Raw genomic sequence first — 16,120 nt, 5'->3', positions numbered from 1 at the left:
GTGTTCAAACCTAGGCCTCCCACATGCCCAGTTAGCTCTCTCTCTGGTCCACTATTGGATGAGTAGTGGATGAAGGCCCCACCTCTGGGCCTCGGTGGCATGGCAGCCAGCAAGTGTAAGGTCGAGTGTGTGATCCTCAGAGGTCATGCTGTACATGCTGAGAGCAGTTCCCGTGACTCTGCTCCCAGAGGTCCCCTGCATTCATGCAGTCTCTGGGCAAAAACTAACGAAAAGCACACCACCACACCAGCGCCACAACTACAAAAAAAGATGCTAGGAAAATGCGTGAGTGCCGTAACTGCTGACTGAACCTGCTAGTTCTGCAGTTTGATGTGCAGCCTCCGTGAGCAACACTCAGAGGTGTGAGGTGCTGACAGCACTGAAGGGGGAAAGAAGACGAATATTGGGGGTCAGAGTGCATGCTGTCAGAGGCCCCCGATTTGATCCCCGATATACTGGTCCCTTGAGCATCTCTGGGAGCAGCACTGTAGGGGCTTATTGGCCCAGAATTGCTGGGAGGAGCACTGAGGCCTCCTGAGCACCTTCTGCCCCCCATAAGGAATATTGGAGAAATTGCAGGGAAGAAAATAGAAGGAGCCTTCCACTTGTGTTGAAATTGCTATGGTGAAATATTCTGGAAGCAAGAGTTGAGTTGAAAGAATATAAAACCCTTAATGGTAAAGTTTAGCATCTTTATTTTTTATTTTATTTTATTTAAAATTTTCTTTTTCATAAAGTTGTTCACAATAATTCATTACATTTACTTTACAAACACCAATTCCACCACCATTGTACCTTCCCACCACCATATTCCGAATGTTTCCATCCCCAATCCCAAATGGTGCCCCCAAAGCAGAACTGAAACACTTTTGTATTGCTTGTTATGAATATTCCGAAGTTGAGCATCTTTAAAAGTTGAGATTGAGATTGTTGTGACTTTTTCCTAGAGTAAGATTCAGGCCAGAACTTAATGTAATACAATATTTGGTGATAATATTTTTGGTGATAGTTCATTTTTCCATTGTTGCTGTGTCTGGAATTCACATACTTAGTGGCAGTACTGGAAAACTTGGTTGCAGTGGGTCGGAGATCCTCAGAGGCTGAACAGATGGGTGCCCGAGGAAGCAAGAGCAGCATTACCTAACACATTTCATTTCTGTTGGAGGACTGTGCGTGCACTCCTTGTATGACAAAGCATGCCTGGTGGGCACCTGGCAGTGACTGCCCACTGGATTCCATGTTGGAGCATGTAAATAGCAGCCTTGCTTGCTTTGTCACTTATAAATGAGGCTTGCGTAATGCTTGTGATGGGCCTGGCTCTCGCTTGCAGCGGCACAGGTGAGTGTCCTAGCACATCCCGTGGACTGAACAAAAAGTATTCTCAGTGCTTTTCACGTAGGTGGCATTGAAGTCTTTATACAATTTGTTAATTTTGTCATGCCCAATTTACTTTGACATGCCTTTTAAACTACTTAGAAATTTTGGGGGCCACACCCAGCAGTACTCAGCTACTCAGCGAGACTACTTCTGGCTCTCTGGTTTTGACTCAGGCGACCATCCACAGGGTCAGGGATTGAACTGGGGTTGACGGCACCGCAAGGTAGGCTTAAGAGGCTTCAGGCTGAACTCTATATTAGCTCTTCGGCACTCTAAAAATTCTCTTAGAGAAAGTGCCCAGGACCTTTAAGATTTTATGTAGCAATTTTGCGTTACTGTCAGTAACTTACAAACTAAGAATCTGGGTCCTGATTAGTAGTATAGAGGGTAGGGTGTTTGCTTTGCTGACCCATGTTCAATCCTTTGCACCCCATATGGTCCCATACCTGCTGGGAGTGATCTCTGAGCACAGAGGCAAGAGTTAAACCCTCCCAACCCCCACCAAAAAAAAATCTGAGTTTAGAACATTGAATTGGCTAGCTCTGCTGGCGGTGGATTGAAGTCCCGTGAGTGTAATTATTTCTGATTGCTGTGTTTGATTGATAGAGCTCACAGCACTTGAAAAGTGCTGTGGTCGTGTTTCTGGCTGTCTCAGGAAAATAACCAGAATGTGCATTTGGCACTGTATTTTTTTAAAATTTTGTTTCTATTATAAATTCCCCTTTTCCTCTTTCTGTTACTGTTGCCATGACTAGAGATTACATATGGCAGTGGTGTTGGGGATTCCAAACAGCAGTAATGCCTGGATCATGCTCAGTGCATGTCGGACGGTGCTGGAGGTTGAACACGCAGCCTTATGCTTGTAAGAGGAATGCTTCACTAGGCTACCCCTAGACCTCTGGGACTGGGTTTGAGTGGTTGTCTGGTACAGCCATCAAGCACCCTGCCCCACCCTAGGACTCCTGTTCGTCCAACTGTATGCCCTTCTGTGCGGTCAGGTGGGGCTGGGCCACACCCAGCGGAGTCAGGCTATACCTGGTCTGTACTCAGGGATCCCTGCTCCCTGGGGGTTGGGGGCCATCCATATGATGCCATTGAACCACGGTTGGCTACGAGCAAGGCAGGTGCCTTAACCGTGTACTATCTCTCCAGCTTTCCTCATATTTTAATTTTGAATTAAAAAAGATATTTTTTCCTGGGGATCAGACTAACACAAGGCAAGTGACTGAGTCTTACTGACATTGCTCATTTGGAAGAGTGTGAGTAGGGAAGTGTGTAGAATATAGAAAACGGGGGTAGGTATTCATACCTGTTGTGCTGTTTCTGTGGAAGTGTGACTGAGAACTGTTAGATTGATATGTTCTGTTTTACTTAATTTTGGATTTTCATTCTAAACAAATTTTTCAATGTCAGAATTATACATTCTTCTAATAAAATGCCTTTGCTTCTTCCCTAGGATTGGCAGCCACCATTTGCATGTGATGTCGATAAACTTCATTTTACTCCACGTATCCAGAGGCTGAATGAATTGGAGGTAGTATATATATTTTTGGGGAGAGGCCCACAACTAGGCTGTGTTCAGGGTAGCATGCTGGTGCCAGGGATTGAGTCTAGGGATGCATGCACTCTGATCCCTTGATCTGTCGCCCCCACGCCCCTCGAGGTAGTTTCTGAGCAGCTGTTCTGATAGCCTGCCTTCTAGGAATGTTTCTTTTGAAGAGGCTCTACCCCAAATGAAATGTTTGTGAATGAGAATATGGACCAGTAGTTAATCACTGTAAAACAAGTGGAAAAGCCTTTACAGAAAGCTAAATTTCATTTTAAAGAGAACATTTCATTAAAAAGAAACATCATTTTTATGTTTTTAGGGCCATCCCTGACGATGCTCGGGGCACTCAGGGCTCACTCCTTGCAGGTTTGGGGGACCACATCGGGTGTGAGGATCAACCCAGGTTGGCCATGTGCAGGGAGAGGCAACCTAAGGCTCAACCTGCAGACTTTTTCCTATCATGTCCCTATTTTCCTCAGCCACCCCTCATGCCTGTCCTCTTAGCAGGCACAAAATAAATTATTTTATATTGCTTATTACAAATAAATGATTCAAAATTCTCAAAAAATACTCCAATAAGTGAAAACTTTTGAAAATTGTTTTACTTCACCACAGGGCACAGGGTCATTAGGGCCCTGCCTGAGGGTTTACTAAGCTCTTTGTTGCTAGTTGAGCATCTGTTTTGTTTTACTCCTGTTGAGCTTATTTGGCCTTTGTTACTTTCCCATGAATTTTGTGTGCTCCTCCCTCCATGCCAGCCTCCAGGAATATGGAGGTGCCCCACAGCCTCACCCAGGAGCTCAGGCTCTGTAGAGCTGCGCCAGTGAGCTTACCCGGGGGCTGGCTGTGGGGCTTCCGGAAGGAGGGGTGGTCGTCTGCCCCCTTTACAAGAAGAATTCAGAGTTCTCAGCTTGAAAACTGGTGTACCCGGAGTTTTTGTCAGTCTGGTGGCTCTGCAGAGATAAGCCATGGAGCAGTGGACCTGGGCTCTTGGCCTGCGGCAGCTGCCCAGCTTCAGGGCAGGGACCCAGCCGGCCTCCTCCCTCGGGCGCCCCAGAGTGTTCCCCCAGGAGACCCTTGTTCCCGTGAGTTTAGCAGCTTCGCTTGCATCCCGTCCAAGACCAAGTCTTGAATCTGTAGAACTGGGTGGATGGACAAGTGTAGATGACACGGCTGGGGTGTGCGGGTGTCCAAGTATTTCAGTGTGTTTTCAAGTTGAGCTGGAGAGGCAGGAGATAGGGACTAACTGAGCTCTCAGGGTCTGGGACATTTGTGCATTGACTTCCCTTTTATTCATTCCAGAGCAAGATAAAAGCCCTAAAACTGCCTGGATTCTTTTTACAAGTAGGACAAAGAAAAATGAGAAAGATTTTAAGAAATTACTTGTAGGCAGTGGTGAAATTTGTTAAAGGAATGATATTTAAGGATGTTTCCCTGGCTATCTTTTACTTTTATGTTATCAGGACTTGGTAAAATTAAGAATCACTATTATGAATCTGTTTTGAAATTGATGTAAGCAAATAGAAAATTAGGACCTAAAGAGAATTTAAAAATACCTAATATGGGGCTGGAGTGACCTGAACACTGCAGGGTGGCCCCCTCCCCAACAGATACCTAAATTTAGAAAAGACCAAGAGGTATATAGAAGCTTACTTGTCAGGCGCCAGAGTGATATATGGGGCTTGCATACACCGACCCGATGTTCAATCCCCGGCATATCACCTGGTTCCCTGCGCATCACCAGGAGTAATTCTTTAGTGCAGAGCCAGGAGTAACCTCTGGACATCACCACCTCCCACCCCCCTAAGAAAAGTGAGAAATTTACTTGTCATAAATTTGTACAATTAAAGAAGAATCATGATATTTGCGCCTGTAAGTGCAGCCCCTTTCAGAATGCCCTCTGAGGTCGTTGTGGGAGGGCCTTCTGGGGGTCGCAGAGCCCCTTGTCTGCACATGGGAGGGACTGAATCAGAGTTTTGTTTTTACTGTATAATCATTTAACTCAGGCAATAGGGCTAAAATGAGTTCAGCATTCAAACTCCATTTTTTGTTATTTAGGCTCAAACGCGTGTAAAATTAAATTTCTTGGACCAGATTGCAAAGTATTGGGAGTTGCAGGGAAGTACGCTGAAAATTCCACATGTGGAGAGGAAGATTTTGGACTTGTTTCAGCTCAATAAGGTAAGGAGAAAATAATCATCTTTCTTGTTTAATACTGTGTCTGACAGTGTGAACTTGATTATTACCTTAAAAGGGGGTTATTGTTTAAAATATTAATATAAGGTACTCAGTTCAGTTGGCTGATCAGGCGCTGCTCCAGTTTTGAGAACTGGATTTTCTTTTGCCTGCCTCCTGTTTGTCATTTTAAACTTAATTTTTAATTCCTTAGAAGGAATTTCTTTTGTGTTACAAAATTTGAGAAAACTTAGTCATGGGGAGAATTTTGACCAAACTAACAAGATCAAATTAAAGTTGAATGAAGAGGGAGGCTGGAGAGGTATTACAGTAGAGTGGGTTGGGCTCTTGCCTTGCACCTGCCCGACCTGGGTTCCGTCCCCAGCACTGCACATTGTCCTCGTAGCCTCAGGGGCGATCCCTGAGCTCAGCCAGTGAGCTCAGGAGTGAACCTTGAGCACCACTGGGTGTGTCAAAAAGCATCTTCCCCTCCAAACAAATGTTCCCTTAAACATAGTTTCATTTACCTTGGAGTTTGTATTCTTGTACCAAGCTTGCTGCTGTGCTCACAGCTTAGTATTCGTGATACAGTTTTACAGGCCAAGAAGTAGAATCAAGTGCTAGACTGTCTTTCTTGGCAGTTCATTATTTATATGTGTTTTTCTTCCCAGAAAAATATTGGATGCTTCAGGAGCTGAGAAGTATCTTTTTTGGGGGTACAAAGAGATTTGTGTACTGTTTTTTCAGATGCAGTGTTTTACTTTTCTAGCTTAAATTGAGTATTGTGGGGCCTGGAGCCATAGTAAGCAGGTATGACACTTTCTTGCACATGGCCACCTCAGGTTGTGTCCCCAGCACCTTGTATGGTCCCTTGAGCCTGCCAGGAGGACTCCCTGAGCACTGCTGGGTGTGGCCTAAACCTCCCCTTCTCCCTAGCCCCCTCAAAAAAGAATATTAGATGTATATTTTCTTTTGACTTAGGTAATATATATGAGTCATAACCGTGGTACAGGGGTTAAGGAACTTAACCTTGCATGTGACTGACCCAGAGTCAGTCCCTGGCATCACGTGTGATCCTCCGCTTCTCCCTAGTAGTTGATACTCTGAGCTCAGAGCTTGAGTAGGCGTTACCAGGTGTGGCAGAGAGTAGTGGTGGCGGGGGAGAGGGGGGACACAAAGTCAACAACAGCAACAAGAAGCCACATGCATTTATCTTTGCGGTACCTGGGATTGAGCCGGGCCTTACATGTAATACAGGCTTCTTACCACTGGCCATGTGCCATGTGCCCCTGAAAATTTATTTTCTGTTTTATTGTTGCGGGCCTGTCTGCCTGCCTCCTTTCGGAGCTGGTCCTAGTGGTGCTCCAGGATGTGGCCTAGGGATTGAACCTGCACTTGGTGTGCAAACATGTGCTGCGGCTTTTCAAGTCGCTTCCCTAACTAGAAAGGCGGTGCATGTGTGCAGGCGCTGATGCCTGGTGCTCCCAGCAGTGCTCGGGAGACCATGCCATTGAGCTTGGTTCTGGCATGTTCACTGTCTCTTAAGTTATCTCCTTGGTCCTGGAAAATCTATCTATGTTTTATTGTGGGGGTTGGGGGTGGGAGGTGTGACACCTGGTGGAGTCAGGGCTTACCCCTGACTCTGGGCTTAGAGATGGCTCCAGTGGCACTCGGGTGACCGTATCATGTGTGGTGTGACACCTGGTGGAGCTCAGGGCTTACTCCTGACTCTGGGCTTAGAGATCGCTCCAGTGGCACTCGGGTGACCGTATCGTGTGTGGTGCTGGGATTGAACCTAGCCCGCTGCTTGTGAGGTCAGTGATCTGCCTGCTGTTCTCTCTCTGCCCAGAAATTTAAAAAAATTAAGGTTTGCACAGCTGAGAACATCTGTCCTGCCAGACATAAGGGAAGTAGGAATGATTTCCAAACAGGTACTTAATAACCCTTTTGCTTTTATTACTTAACAGTTAGTTGCAGAAGAAGGCGGGTTTGCAGTTGTCTGCAAGGATAGAAAATGGACCAAAATTGCCACCAAGATGGGCTTTGCCCCTGGCAAAGCTGTGGGCTCCCATATCAGAGGGCATTACGAGAGAATCCTCAATCCCTACAACCTATTTCTGTCTGGAGACAGTCTAAGAGTGAGTATTTGCGGCTAGCCGTAAACTGCTTTCTTACACTCTACATTGAGACATTGTGTTTGAGCAGGAAAAGTTCTGGATTTTGTGTGTAAGTCATTATTTTGTTTTGTGGGTTTTCCTCTTTTGTTACATTTTTAGAGAAATCTCAGAATATTTAATTTTTCCAGGTAGATTCATTTATGTGTTCATAGTTTCAAAGTATATGTAACAGTAAGTATTCTTTTGTAGCTCATATTTCTAAAATGTTAGAAGTAGGTTTTGCTAGATGGCTGCTCTGTTTTCTTTTTTCTTTTTCCTATTCCTCCCTCTCTCCCTCCCTCCTTCCCTCCTCTCCTTCCTTCCAAGAATGTCCTTAGGGCTCACACCTGGCGGGCTTGGGGGGGACTCTATGGGGTGCCAGGGACTGAACCCAGGTCGACCGTGTGCAAGGCAAGTGTCCTGCCCGCTGCACTATTCTCTAGCCCTCTCCCTGCAGATGTCAGAGGAAGACCTTTTTGTTAGTGAGACTGATAGTAAACTTATTTGTAGAACCAAGAATTCTAGAATGCCATTATTTTAGTACATCTCTTTGCAGTTCATTTGGTACTGAAACCTGCATTTGAAAATGCCTTTATGATATTTATGAATTCTCTTAGGATGGGGAGTGGTGCTTGAAAGCCACTTTTGGTGGTAATATTTTATTGTCACTTTGTTTTATTGGTAGTATATATCCTTTTTCAGCTGGTTTAGAATCAAACTAACAAGAAAAGTCAAAATGAGAAGAGAGTGATAACACAGCACATAGGGCATTTGCCTTGCATGCGGCCGACCTGGGTTTGATTCCCAGCATTCCATATGGTCCCCCAAGCACCGCCAGGAGTAACTCCTGAGTGCAGAGCCAGGAGTAACCCCTGAGCATCGTCAGGTGACCCAAAAAGCAAAAAAAAGGAAAAAAAAGGAAGAGATGCTTTTCTACTCAGGAGTAAAATTATTGCTATGACTACCCATTAATTTTGGCCTTGTGTGTTCTTGGAAGACATGGAAGGCCGAGCAGGGAGAATAGTCCGGTACTACTTCCTCAGTTCTCATGATACCTTCTGATAGCAGAACATTGCTCATCATTCTTTAGATTATAAAAATTGGAAAAAGCCATAGGGTTATTTTTCTACTGTATACTTCTATTTTTCTACTTTAAGTAGCTTAAAAATATAAGATAATTCTTAGTGGAGTAAGGGAATTTGTTTTAAGAGCTTTTAAGGGGTCTCTCAGTTTTGGCCTTTGAAGTTACGAACAGGGATACTCACAGTCCTCCATTGGAAGGTCTTGGGCCTGCTTACGGCATTGTTGTGACATGATAACAATGATTAATGAGTTAGTAGTTGCATGATTTGTTAAACATTTTAATTTTATTTATTTAGTTTTTGGGCCTCACCCATTGGTGCTCAGGTATTACTCCTGGCTCTGCACTCAGAGATCGCTTCTGGTGGGACTCGGGACATCTGGGATGCCGGGGTTGAACCCAGGTTGGACACGCGCAAGGGAAATGCCCTACCTGCTCACTGTCCTCTGGCCCCTTGAGCATCAGTATGGGAGTTGGTTCCACTCTATGCTCAGAACACATGGCCCCTCTTCTTGTTGTTTGTATTTTAGGCTACAGTGATGCTCAGGGGTTACTCCTGCCTCTGCCCTCAGGAGATCATAATGATCTCAGGGGTCCAACCTGGGTCGGGTGCCTGCAAGGCAAGCACCTTGCCTGCTGTACTCTCTCTCCAGCCCTGCTCTGCTAAACATCTTTACAAAGTTAGTATATCTATATATTCGTGTGCTTATTATTGGTAGTTTTATACATTTCTTTGCTTTTATTTAGAACTTTAAAATTATAGGCCTATTGTGTATCTGTATAAATTGTTTCTATCACTGTATCACTGTCATCCCATTGTTCATCGATTTGCTCGAGCAGGCACCAGTAACGCCTCCATTTGCCCCTGTCACGTGCTAGTGTAGCCTGATGGCATATTGGGGGCTCTTTCAGGATCAGGGGAATGAAGACGGTTGTTGTTACTGTTTTTGGCATGTCAAGTATGCCACGGGTAGCTTGCCAGGCTCTGCTGTGAAATTGTTACTATACCTTGCAAAAGTCCCTTCAGATTCTCTGTAAATGGAAGGGAGGAATTTCTCAGTATAATTGCTTTATTTCTAGTGTCTGCAGAAGCCAAACCTGACCACAGACACCAAGGACAAGGAGTACAAGCCCCATGATATTCCCCAGAGGCAGTCTGTGCAGCCCTCGGAGATGTGCCCCCCGGCCCGGAGAGCGAAGCGCATGAGAGCGGAGGTGAGTCCTGCCACCACGTGTGTCTCATGCAGAGGCCACTCCGCCTTGGGGACTTGAGGGAATTTTATTTTCCTAATCTGCTTTCTGGTGAGATGTGCTTAATAGTTGGAAGAATTGGTATTGATTCTGATGGTGCTCAGTTCCTCCAGGAAGCTCTGCAGTGCTCATTGTCATTTGGGCTCAGAGCTGAGAGAGGGGGTTCCCTGCTGGAAACAGCTCTTTTGGGGAGGATTGTCTCTGATTCGCAGGCCGCCTGCTTCCCCAGCGGGCTGTGCGCTCAGGGCTCTCTGAGCTGAGCCACCTCCGAGCCATGGCAACTTTCTTTTTCTTTTTTCCCCATGGGAACTTGAAAACAGACTTTGGAATTAGTGGCCCCTATTTGTGGTAATAAAATGGTTGGAAAGCATTTTATTAATATATAAGATGAAAGTGAGACTTATGGGACCAGCAGGAGGGATTAAGAATGAAAAAGCCAAACTAGAGTTTTCTCTTGAGAGGCTTCACCTGAAAATAATATTACTGCAATTTTTGTTTATCTAGGCAGGTTAAGTGTTAAGACTCCTTATAACATATGGCATTATAGGTTTTCTGAATTAATCTTCAATTATTGGTTGATATTCTTAATTATTGATTTTGTTAATTGCTGATAATTAGTTGATATTGCCGTCCATTTTCTGAACTGGAGAATTAGTACAGCATGTAAGGAGCTTGCCTTGTAGACAGCCACCCCGGGTTTGATCCCCAGCACCACATATGGTCCCCAGAGCTTTGCCAAGAGTGATCACTGAGTGCAGAGCCAGGAGTAAGCCTTGGTCACAGCTGATTGTAGTCCCAAAATTAAAACACCCCCCAGCCCTCCCCCTCCCAAGGCCCCCAAAATACACGCATAAATAAGAGAATTTTCATTTAGGTAATAGGAGTTGAGATCACCTTCTATAGGAAAATACTGTTTCTTGGAGGTCACAAGAAAGCCTAAATCATACTAATCAGCAGTGCTCATTTGAGCACAAATGGATCTTTAAAATAGTAGATACTCCTTAGTTGAAGGAGCCTAGATCTGATGGCTGCAGTGTGTTGGATTTGACACTATATGGGAGAATTTTGTTTTGGGGCCACACCTGATGAAATTCAGGGGTTACTCTTGGCTCTGCGCTCCGGAATCACTCCTGGTGGTGCTTGGGGGACCATATGTGATGCTGGGGATGGAATCTGGGTCAGCAGCATGCAAGACAAATGCCTTCCCCACTGCTATCTCTCCCGTCCCAGTGGGAGAGATCTGTGTTGGCCATGGATGTCTTCAGCATACCTGAATGAAGATATGGGCGGGAGGTTCACATACATTCTGACAAACCCTCTAGTGTTACTCACAAAGATTAGTTTTTGACCAGTAAATATACTAGCTCTTCAACAAAAAAAATGAAACTGAGCCTGCTTCTTGTACTATCAGTGGTAAGGGAATTTCATCTAGCAGTATGTCTTGGGGGGCTGGTTTGGGCCACACCCTGCATGGCTGTTAGGATCCTTCCTGGTGGGGCACAGGGGGCCCTATAGGGTGCAGGGATTCAATCTGGGTGGGCCGAGTGCATGGCCAGTGCTCTGTTGTACTTTCCCCAGCCCCCGCTTAGCAATCTCGAAGGAGTAGTTTTTAATAGTTTTTCACTAATAAAATAAGTAGAGGATTGTTTTGAAAGCTAAATTTTTCATAAATAAATGACAGGCCAAAAACGTATACTAATGACATTTTTGATATGTTTGATGTAAGTCATTTGGCTTAATGATGACTTTTTAAAAAAACTTCAAGTAGATGAGAGCAGAGGACTTTGAGAAGGAAAATAAGGGCTGTCCCAGTTTGGGGAGGACCATGTCCCAAATTTGTTCCTGATTCTTTCCTTTCCACACTTACCTATCATGGTAAAAAGTAACTGCTCCCCTTTTTGGGGGGTGGGAGAGGGAAGGTGTTGATGGGTGGCATTCTTGACAGTGCTCAGAGGTCACCCTGGCAGGCACAGAGGACCAAAGGGTGCCAGGCCATATGGGAGATGCCCTCCCAGCTGTATTGTCTCTCTGGCCCAGATAACTTTTTTAACTTCTAAGGTTCCTGGATTGTTCCTAATGATAGGGATGTGATGTTTCTAAAGGGACAGAGAAGCATGTTTTGATGCCCATTGAGGGGAGACAGCTTGTAGTCGGTCATTTTGTGATTCCCATAGGAGTCAACTCTAGGAGCACGTGGGTTGCAGAGGTTTGAACTTGGGTCAGCTGTGTGCACGGCAAGTGCCTCACCCACTGCTCTCCCTATGGCCCGCCAAGATTTAATAGATTCAGTAGATTTCTTTCTTTTTAAAGACAGTGTTCACATGTATGATACAATTTCTTTAAGGCTACGAATATTAAAATTGAACCGGAAGAGACATCAGAGGCCAGAACTCATAACCTAAGACGTCGAACAGGCTGTCCAGCTCCGAAATGTGAGAATGGTAAGAGAGCGTCAGTCAGTAGGGATGAAGCACTCGCTCCCTCCTTCGGAAGCACGCAGCTCTCCCCTGGAGGTGCCCTGCTGGTCCTTCTCCGTGGAGGGCGAGTCTGCCGCTTCCCACGCCACGCCCCCCCCCCCCCCCCAGTGCCCTCCAGCTCCACCCAGTTGCTGCAGACTGCGTGATTTGGTTCTTTCTTAGAGCTGCATGGTGAAACTTTTTTTAGAAAATAATTTGTATTCCTTCCATCCTCCTTCCCTTTGTCTTTGTGACGAGTGGGCTTTATACGCGCTTGTCAGGGGCATCTCCCACGTTGGTCGTGGTTGGTGCTTGCACACTTGGCAGTGGTGTTCTCTGAGGTTCACAGTGCTGTGATTGTGGAGCTTGCTCATTTTTTTTTTTTTTCTGGGGAGCGCGGGCCCACACCTGGCTGTGTGCTCGGGCACTGCTCCTGGTAAGGCTCAGGGGACCCGAGAGGCGATGCCCTGCCCACCGGGGTATGTCTGGGCCCATCCATGATTGCAAGGCAGGCATCCAAACCACTGTATTGCTCTCCCAGGCCCAGACATGTTTAAAAATCTGAGTTTTAAGCAGATTACCTGACTTTTGCTTGATGTCAGTCTTGGAGAGGTTTAGGTCATTCTTCAGAGATACCGTCCTGTATCATATAGAACAACATACAAACCAACAAGTAATGTGGTGTGGCTGACTGAGTGTTCGTTTAGTGGGAAAGTAGTGGTCTGTAACACGGATTTAAAAGAAACATAGCTCGGCATCTCCTCCTCCTCCATTAACATCCTGGTGTGCACTCATGAGTTTGAGATACTTCTTGATTTACTTAAAAAGTTTGTTTGGTTTGTTTTTGAGCCACATCCTGCAGCGTTCAGGGCTTACTCCTTGTTCAGTGCTCAGGGGTTATTCCTAGCGGGATTAGGGGGACCTTATGACATGCCTGGCATTGAACCCAGGCTTGTCATTGGTAAGGGAAAAACTCTGCTGCACTATCTCTCTTGCCCTTTCGATAGTTAATATCAGCTTTCCTTGAAAAAGATTTTATTGCAAAGGATTAAATGAATTTGAAAGCATTTAGCAGTGCTCATCAGGATAGATTATTAGATGGTGGCTGGTGTATTGTCTAAAAGTTTCAGTCTTTATGTCGAGAGTTCAGAGAGGCTGAGTGATCCTGGATTATGAGGGATGAGGGGTAAGGTATACCGTGCAGGACGTACATGTGGTGCATTAAAAAATTGCTTACTGACAAGATCAAGAGGAACTTGCCTCCATCAAAAGTCTTGTGTCTTATACAAGCCTGAGGGAGATTACCAAACATAACCACATCTTGACATTTAAATGATATGACTACATTTTATCATAGATTAATTCAGCAGGAGCTCTTGAGTGTAGTAATAGCTACTATTAAACCGAAAAGAAGTATGAAGTTGTATCACATTGTTTGCTTCAGGCCAAATTGTTTGTATCAAATGGTATGCTTTGGGCAGGCGGAAGCTGAGAAAAGAACAGTAGAGAAAGCTCACTATCATTGCCTCTTTCAGAGAAAGAGATGAAGACCAGCATCAAGCAGGAGCCCACTGAGAAGAAAGACCACATTGTAGAAAGTGAGAAGGAAAAGCCCAAGAGTCGGTCTAAAAAAACCACCAATGCTGTGAGTTGGCACATTCAGCACTCTCTCTCTGAGTATGCTTTTGACTAACAGTTGAGTATCCGGCCTTGAGTAGGCCTGCCCTTCCCCTACCTCCCCCTTTCCTCCCTTTCCTGGTTTTTGCTATTGTTTTGGAGCCACACCTGGCTGTTCTCAGGGCCTGCTCCTGTTCTGCACTCGATGGATCACTCCTGGCTCTCGGGCTTACATGGGGTGCTGGTGGTAGAACCTGGGCCTGCCGTATGCAGGGCAAAGCGCCTTCCAGGCTGTACTATCTCTCCAGCCCCAAGGTCTTTTCAGAGAAGTTCATACCAGTTTCTTGTTTGTTTGTTTGTTGTTGTTTTTATTCTTGGCCTCACCCAGGTGTGCTCAGGGTGTATTCCTGTCTGCACCCCTGATCACTCCTGGCCAGTTCAGGGGAACCACAGGGGATGCTGGGGATTAGGTCTGGGTCTGGTGCATGCAAGGCAGATGCCCTGCCAGCTATACTATTCTTCTGGTCTCTCATGCCAGTTTCTAAGACTAGGAAATACACAAGTGCATTATGAAGATGGAAGGAGGCTGTTGTTTTTGGTACTACAGTGCATTCAGTTTAGCATTAAATAGTAGTGAAGTAGTGTCTTATAAAACTTTTTACAGAACCTACAGATGAGCTGAATACTAGATCAAATATTGAGTCGATGTTTTCTAATTTTCCTGCAAGGAAGAGGAAAGAAGAGGGGAAAGTAGTTGGTGAAACATGTTAATAATCTCTTATACAAGGGCTTAATGGGCCCTGGGTGAAGTACAACAATCTCCAAACGCTTTCCTCTAAGGAAACGTTTTTGGATCATTTTCAGCAGTTTATTCATAACAAACAATACAAGATAAATTATTTTGGTTCTTGGGACTGGAGTGATAGCACAGCGGGTAGGGTGTTTGCCTTGCACGCGGCCAACCCAGGTTCAATTCCCAGCATCCCATATGGTCCCCTGAGCAGCGCCAGGAGTAATTCCTGAGTGCAGAGCCAGGAGTAACCCCTGTGCCTCGCCAGGTGTGACCCAAAAAGCCAGAAAAGAAAAAAAAAAATTCGGTTCTTCTTTGGGGCAAGAGTTTGGGTTTGGGATGGAAACATCCAAAATATGGTGATGGGAAGGTGTAATGGTGTTGGGATTGGTGTAACCAAATATTGTCAACTACTTTATAGAAATAAAATAAAATAAAATTAAGAAACAAAACTAGTTGGTGAGGGGAATACTAGATGAGGGGCTGGCAGCACTGGCAGCACAGAAAATTTTGAAATTTGCTATTTGTCCTTAACTCCATTTGAAAACTGAAGGAGTAGCTTGATAACAGTGCTTTTATAAATCTTGAAATAAAAAATTATTTCATTTTTTTTCTCTCTCTCCCCCTTTTTTTGGTTAGTGTTTGGGCCACACATGGTGGTGCTCAGGGCTTACTCCTAGCAGTACACTCAAGAATCATTGCTGACAGTACTCAGGGAACCCTATGGGATGCTGGGGATTGAACCGGGTTGGCTACATGCAAGGCAATTCTCCTACCCGCTGTACTGTCTCTCTGGCCCCACCATTTGTTTTCTTGATAAATTTAATTACCCAGCCATTACCATATGAAAACTTTTTTTTTTTTTTCTTTTTGGGTCACCCATGGCGATGCACAGGGGTTACTCCTGGCTTTGCACTCAGGAATTACCCCTGGTGGTGCTAGGGGACCATATGGGATGCTGGGATTCGAACCCGGGTCGGCCGCGTGTAAAGCAAACGCCCTACCCACTGTGCTATTGCTCCAGCCCCCTGAAAAAAAATTTTTTTAAACGAAATCTTTCATTTGCTAGCTGATGGAAAAAATGAGATTTTTTTCTTTTAACATTTTAATTATTAGTTTTCTATTAGTGCTTTCTTTATGCATTAGTCTGCTAGGACTGCCTGCCATAATAATAATTACTATAGAGTGACTTATATAATAGAAAAGATATTTCCTGTAGTTCTGGAGGCTTGGAAATCTGAGGTCAGACGTTGGAAGTTTGGTTTTTCTGGTGTAGCCCTTCCTTAGCTAAAGTCATCTTCCTTGCTTCCTTGCTCCTTTTTTTCAAAGATTAGATAACCGTACACATGAGGGTCTGTCTCTGCCCTAACCACTTCCTTAAAGATGTTGTCTCCAGGTACATTCCTATGTTTTTGTTTGTTTTATTTTCTTTGGGGCCATACCTGGGTGAATGCCCAGGGTCTCTCCTGTCTGTCTGCAGGTTTCCCTGAGTGCCTCGGGTCAGAACTGGGCCTTACGTGCCGAACATGCTAAGCATGGACCCTAGTTACTTTTGCAGCATTTACATTCGGTGGTATTAGGGGTTAGGATTTACTATTTTTTTATTTTTTTATTTTTAATTTTTTTTTTTTTTTGCTTTTTTTTGGGTCACACCTGGCGATGCACAGG

At 44.9% G+C, this 16,120-nt stretch overlaps 1 protein-coding gene across 3 annotated transcripts in view; it reads left to right on the top strand.

The window, feature by feature from the left end:
• KDM5B (lysine demethylase 5B) overlaps positions 1-16,120 on the top strand; it is a 76,643-nt gene that overhangs the window by 21,952 nt on the left and 38,571 nt on the right. For all 3 annotated transcript variants that reach the window (XM_055144375.1, XM_055144374.1, XM_055144373.1), the window contains exons 2-7: positions 2,834-2,911; positions 4,985-5,107; positions 7,069-7,239; positions 9,419-9,553; positions 11,934-12,030; positions 13,581-13,690. In XM_055144375.1, coding sequence (XP_055000350.1) covers positions 2,834-2,911; positions 4,985-5,107; positions 7,069-7,239; positions 9,419-9,553; positions 11,934-12,030; positions 13,581-13,690 — 714 coding nt within the window. The remainder of the gene's footprint in view (positions 1-2,833; positions 2,912-4,984; positions 5,108-7,068; positions 7,240-9,418; positions 9,554-11,933; positions 12,031-13,580; positions 13,691-16,120) is intronic.

This window comes from Sorex araneus, chromosome 7 (assembly GCF_027595985.1).
Source record: "Sorex araneus isolate mSorAra2 chromosome 7, mSorAra2.pri, whole genome shotgun sequence".
In the NCBI taxonomy this organism is placed as follows: Eukaryota; Metazoa; Chordata; class Mammalia; order Eulipotyphla; family Soricidae; genus Sorex; species Sorex araneus.
The sequence above is the reverse complement of the archived record's forward strand: the minus strand, read 5'-3'. Positions and strand labels throughout refer to the sequence as shown.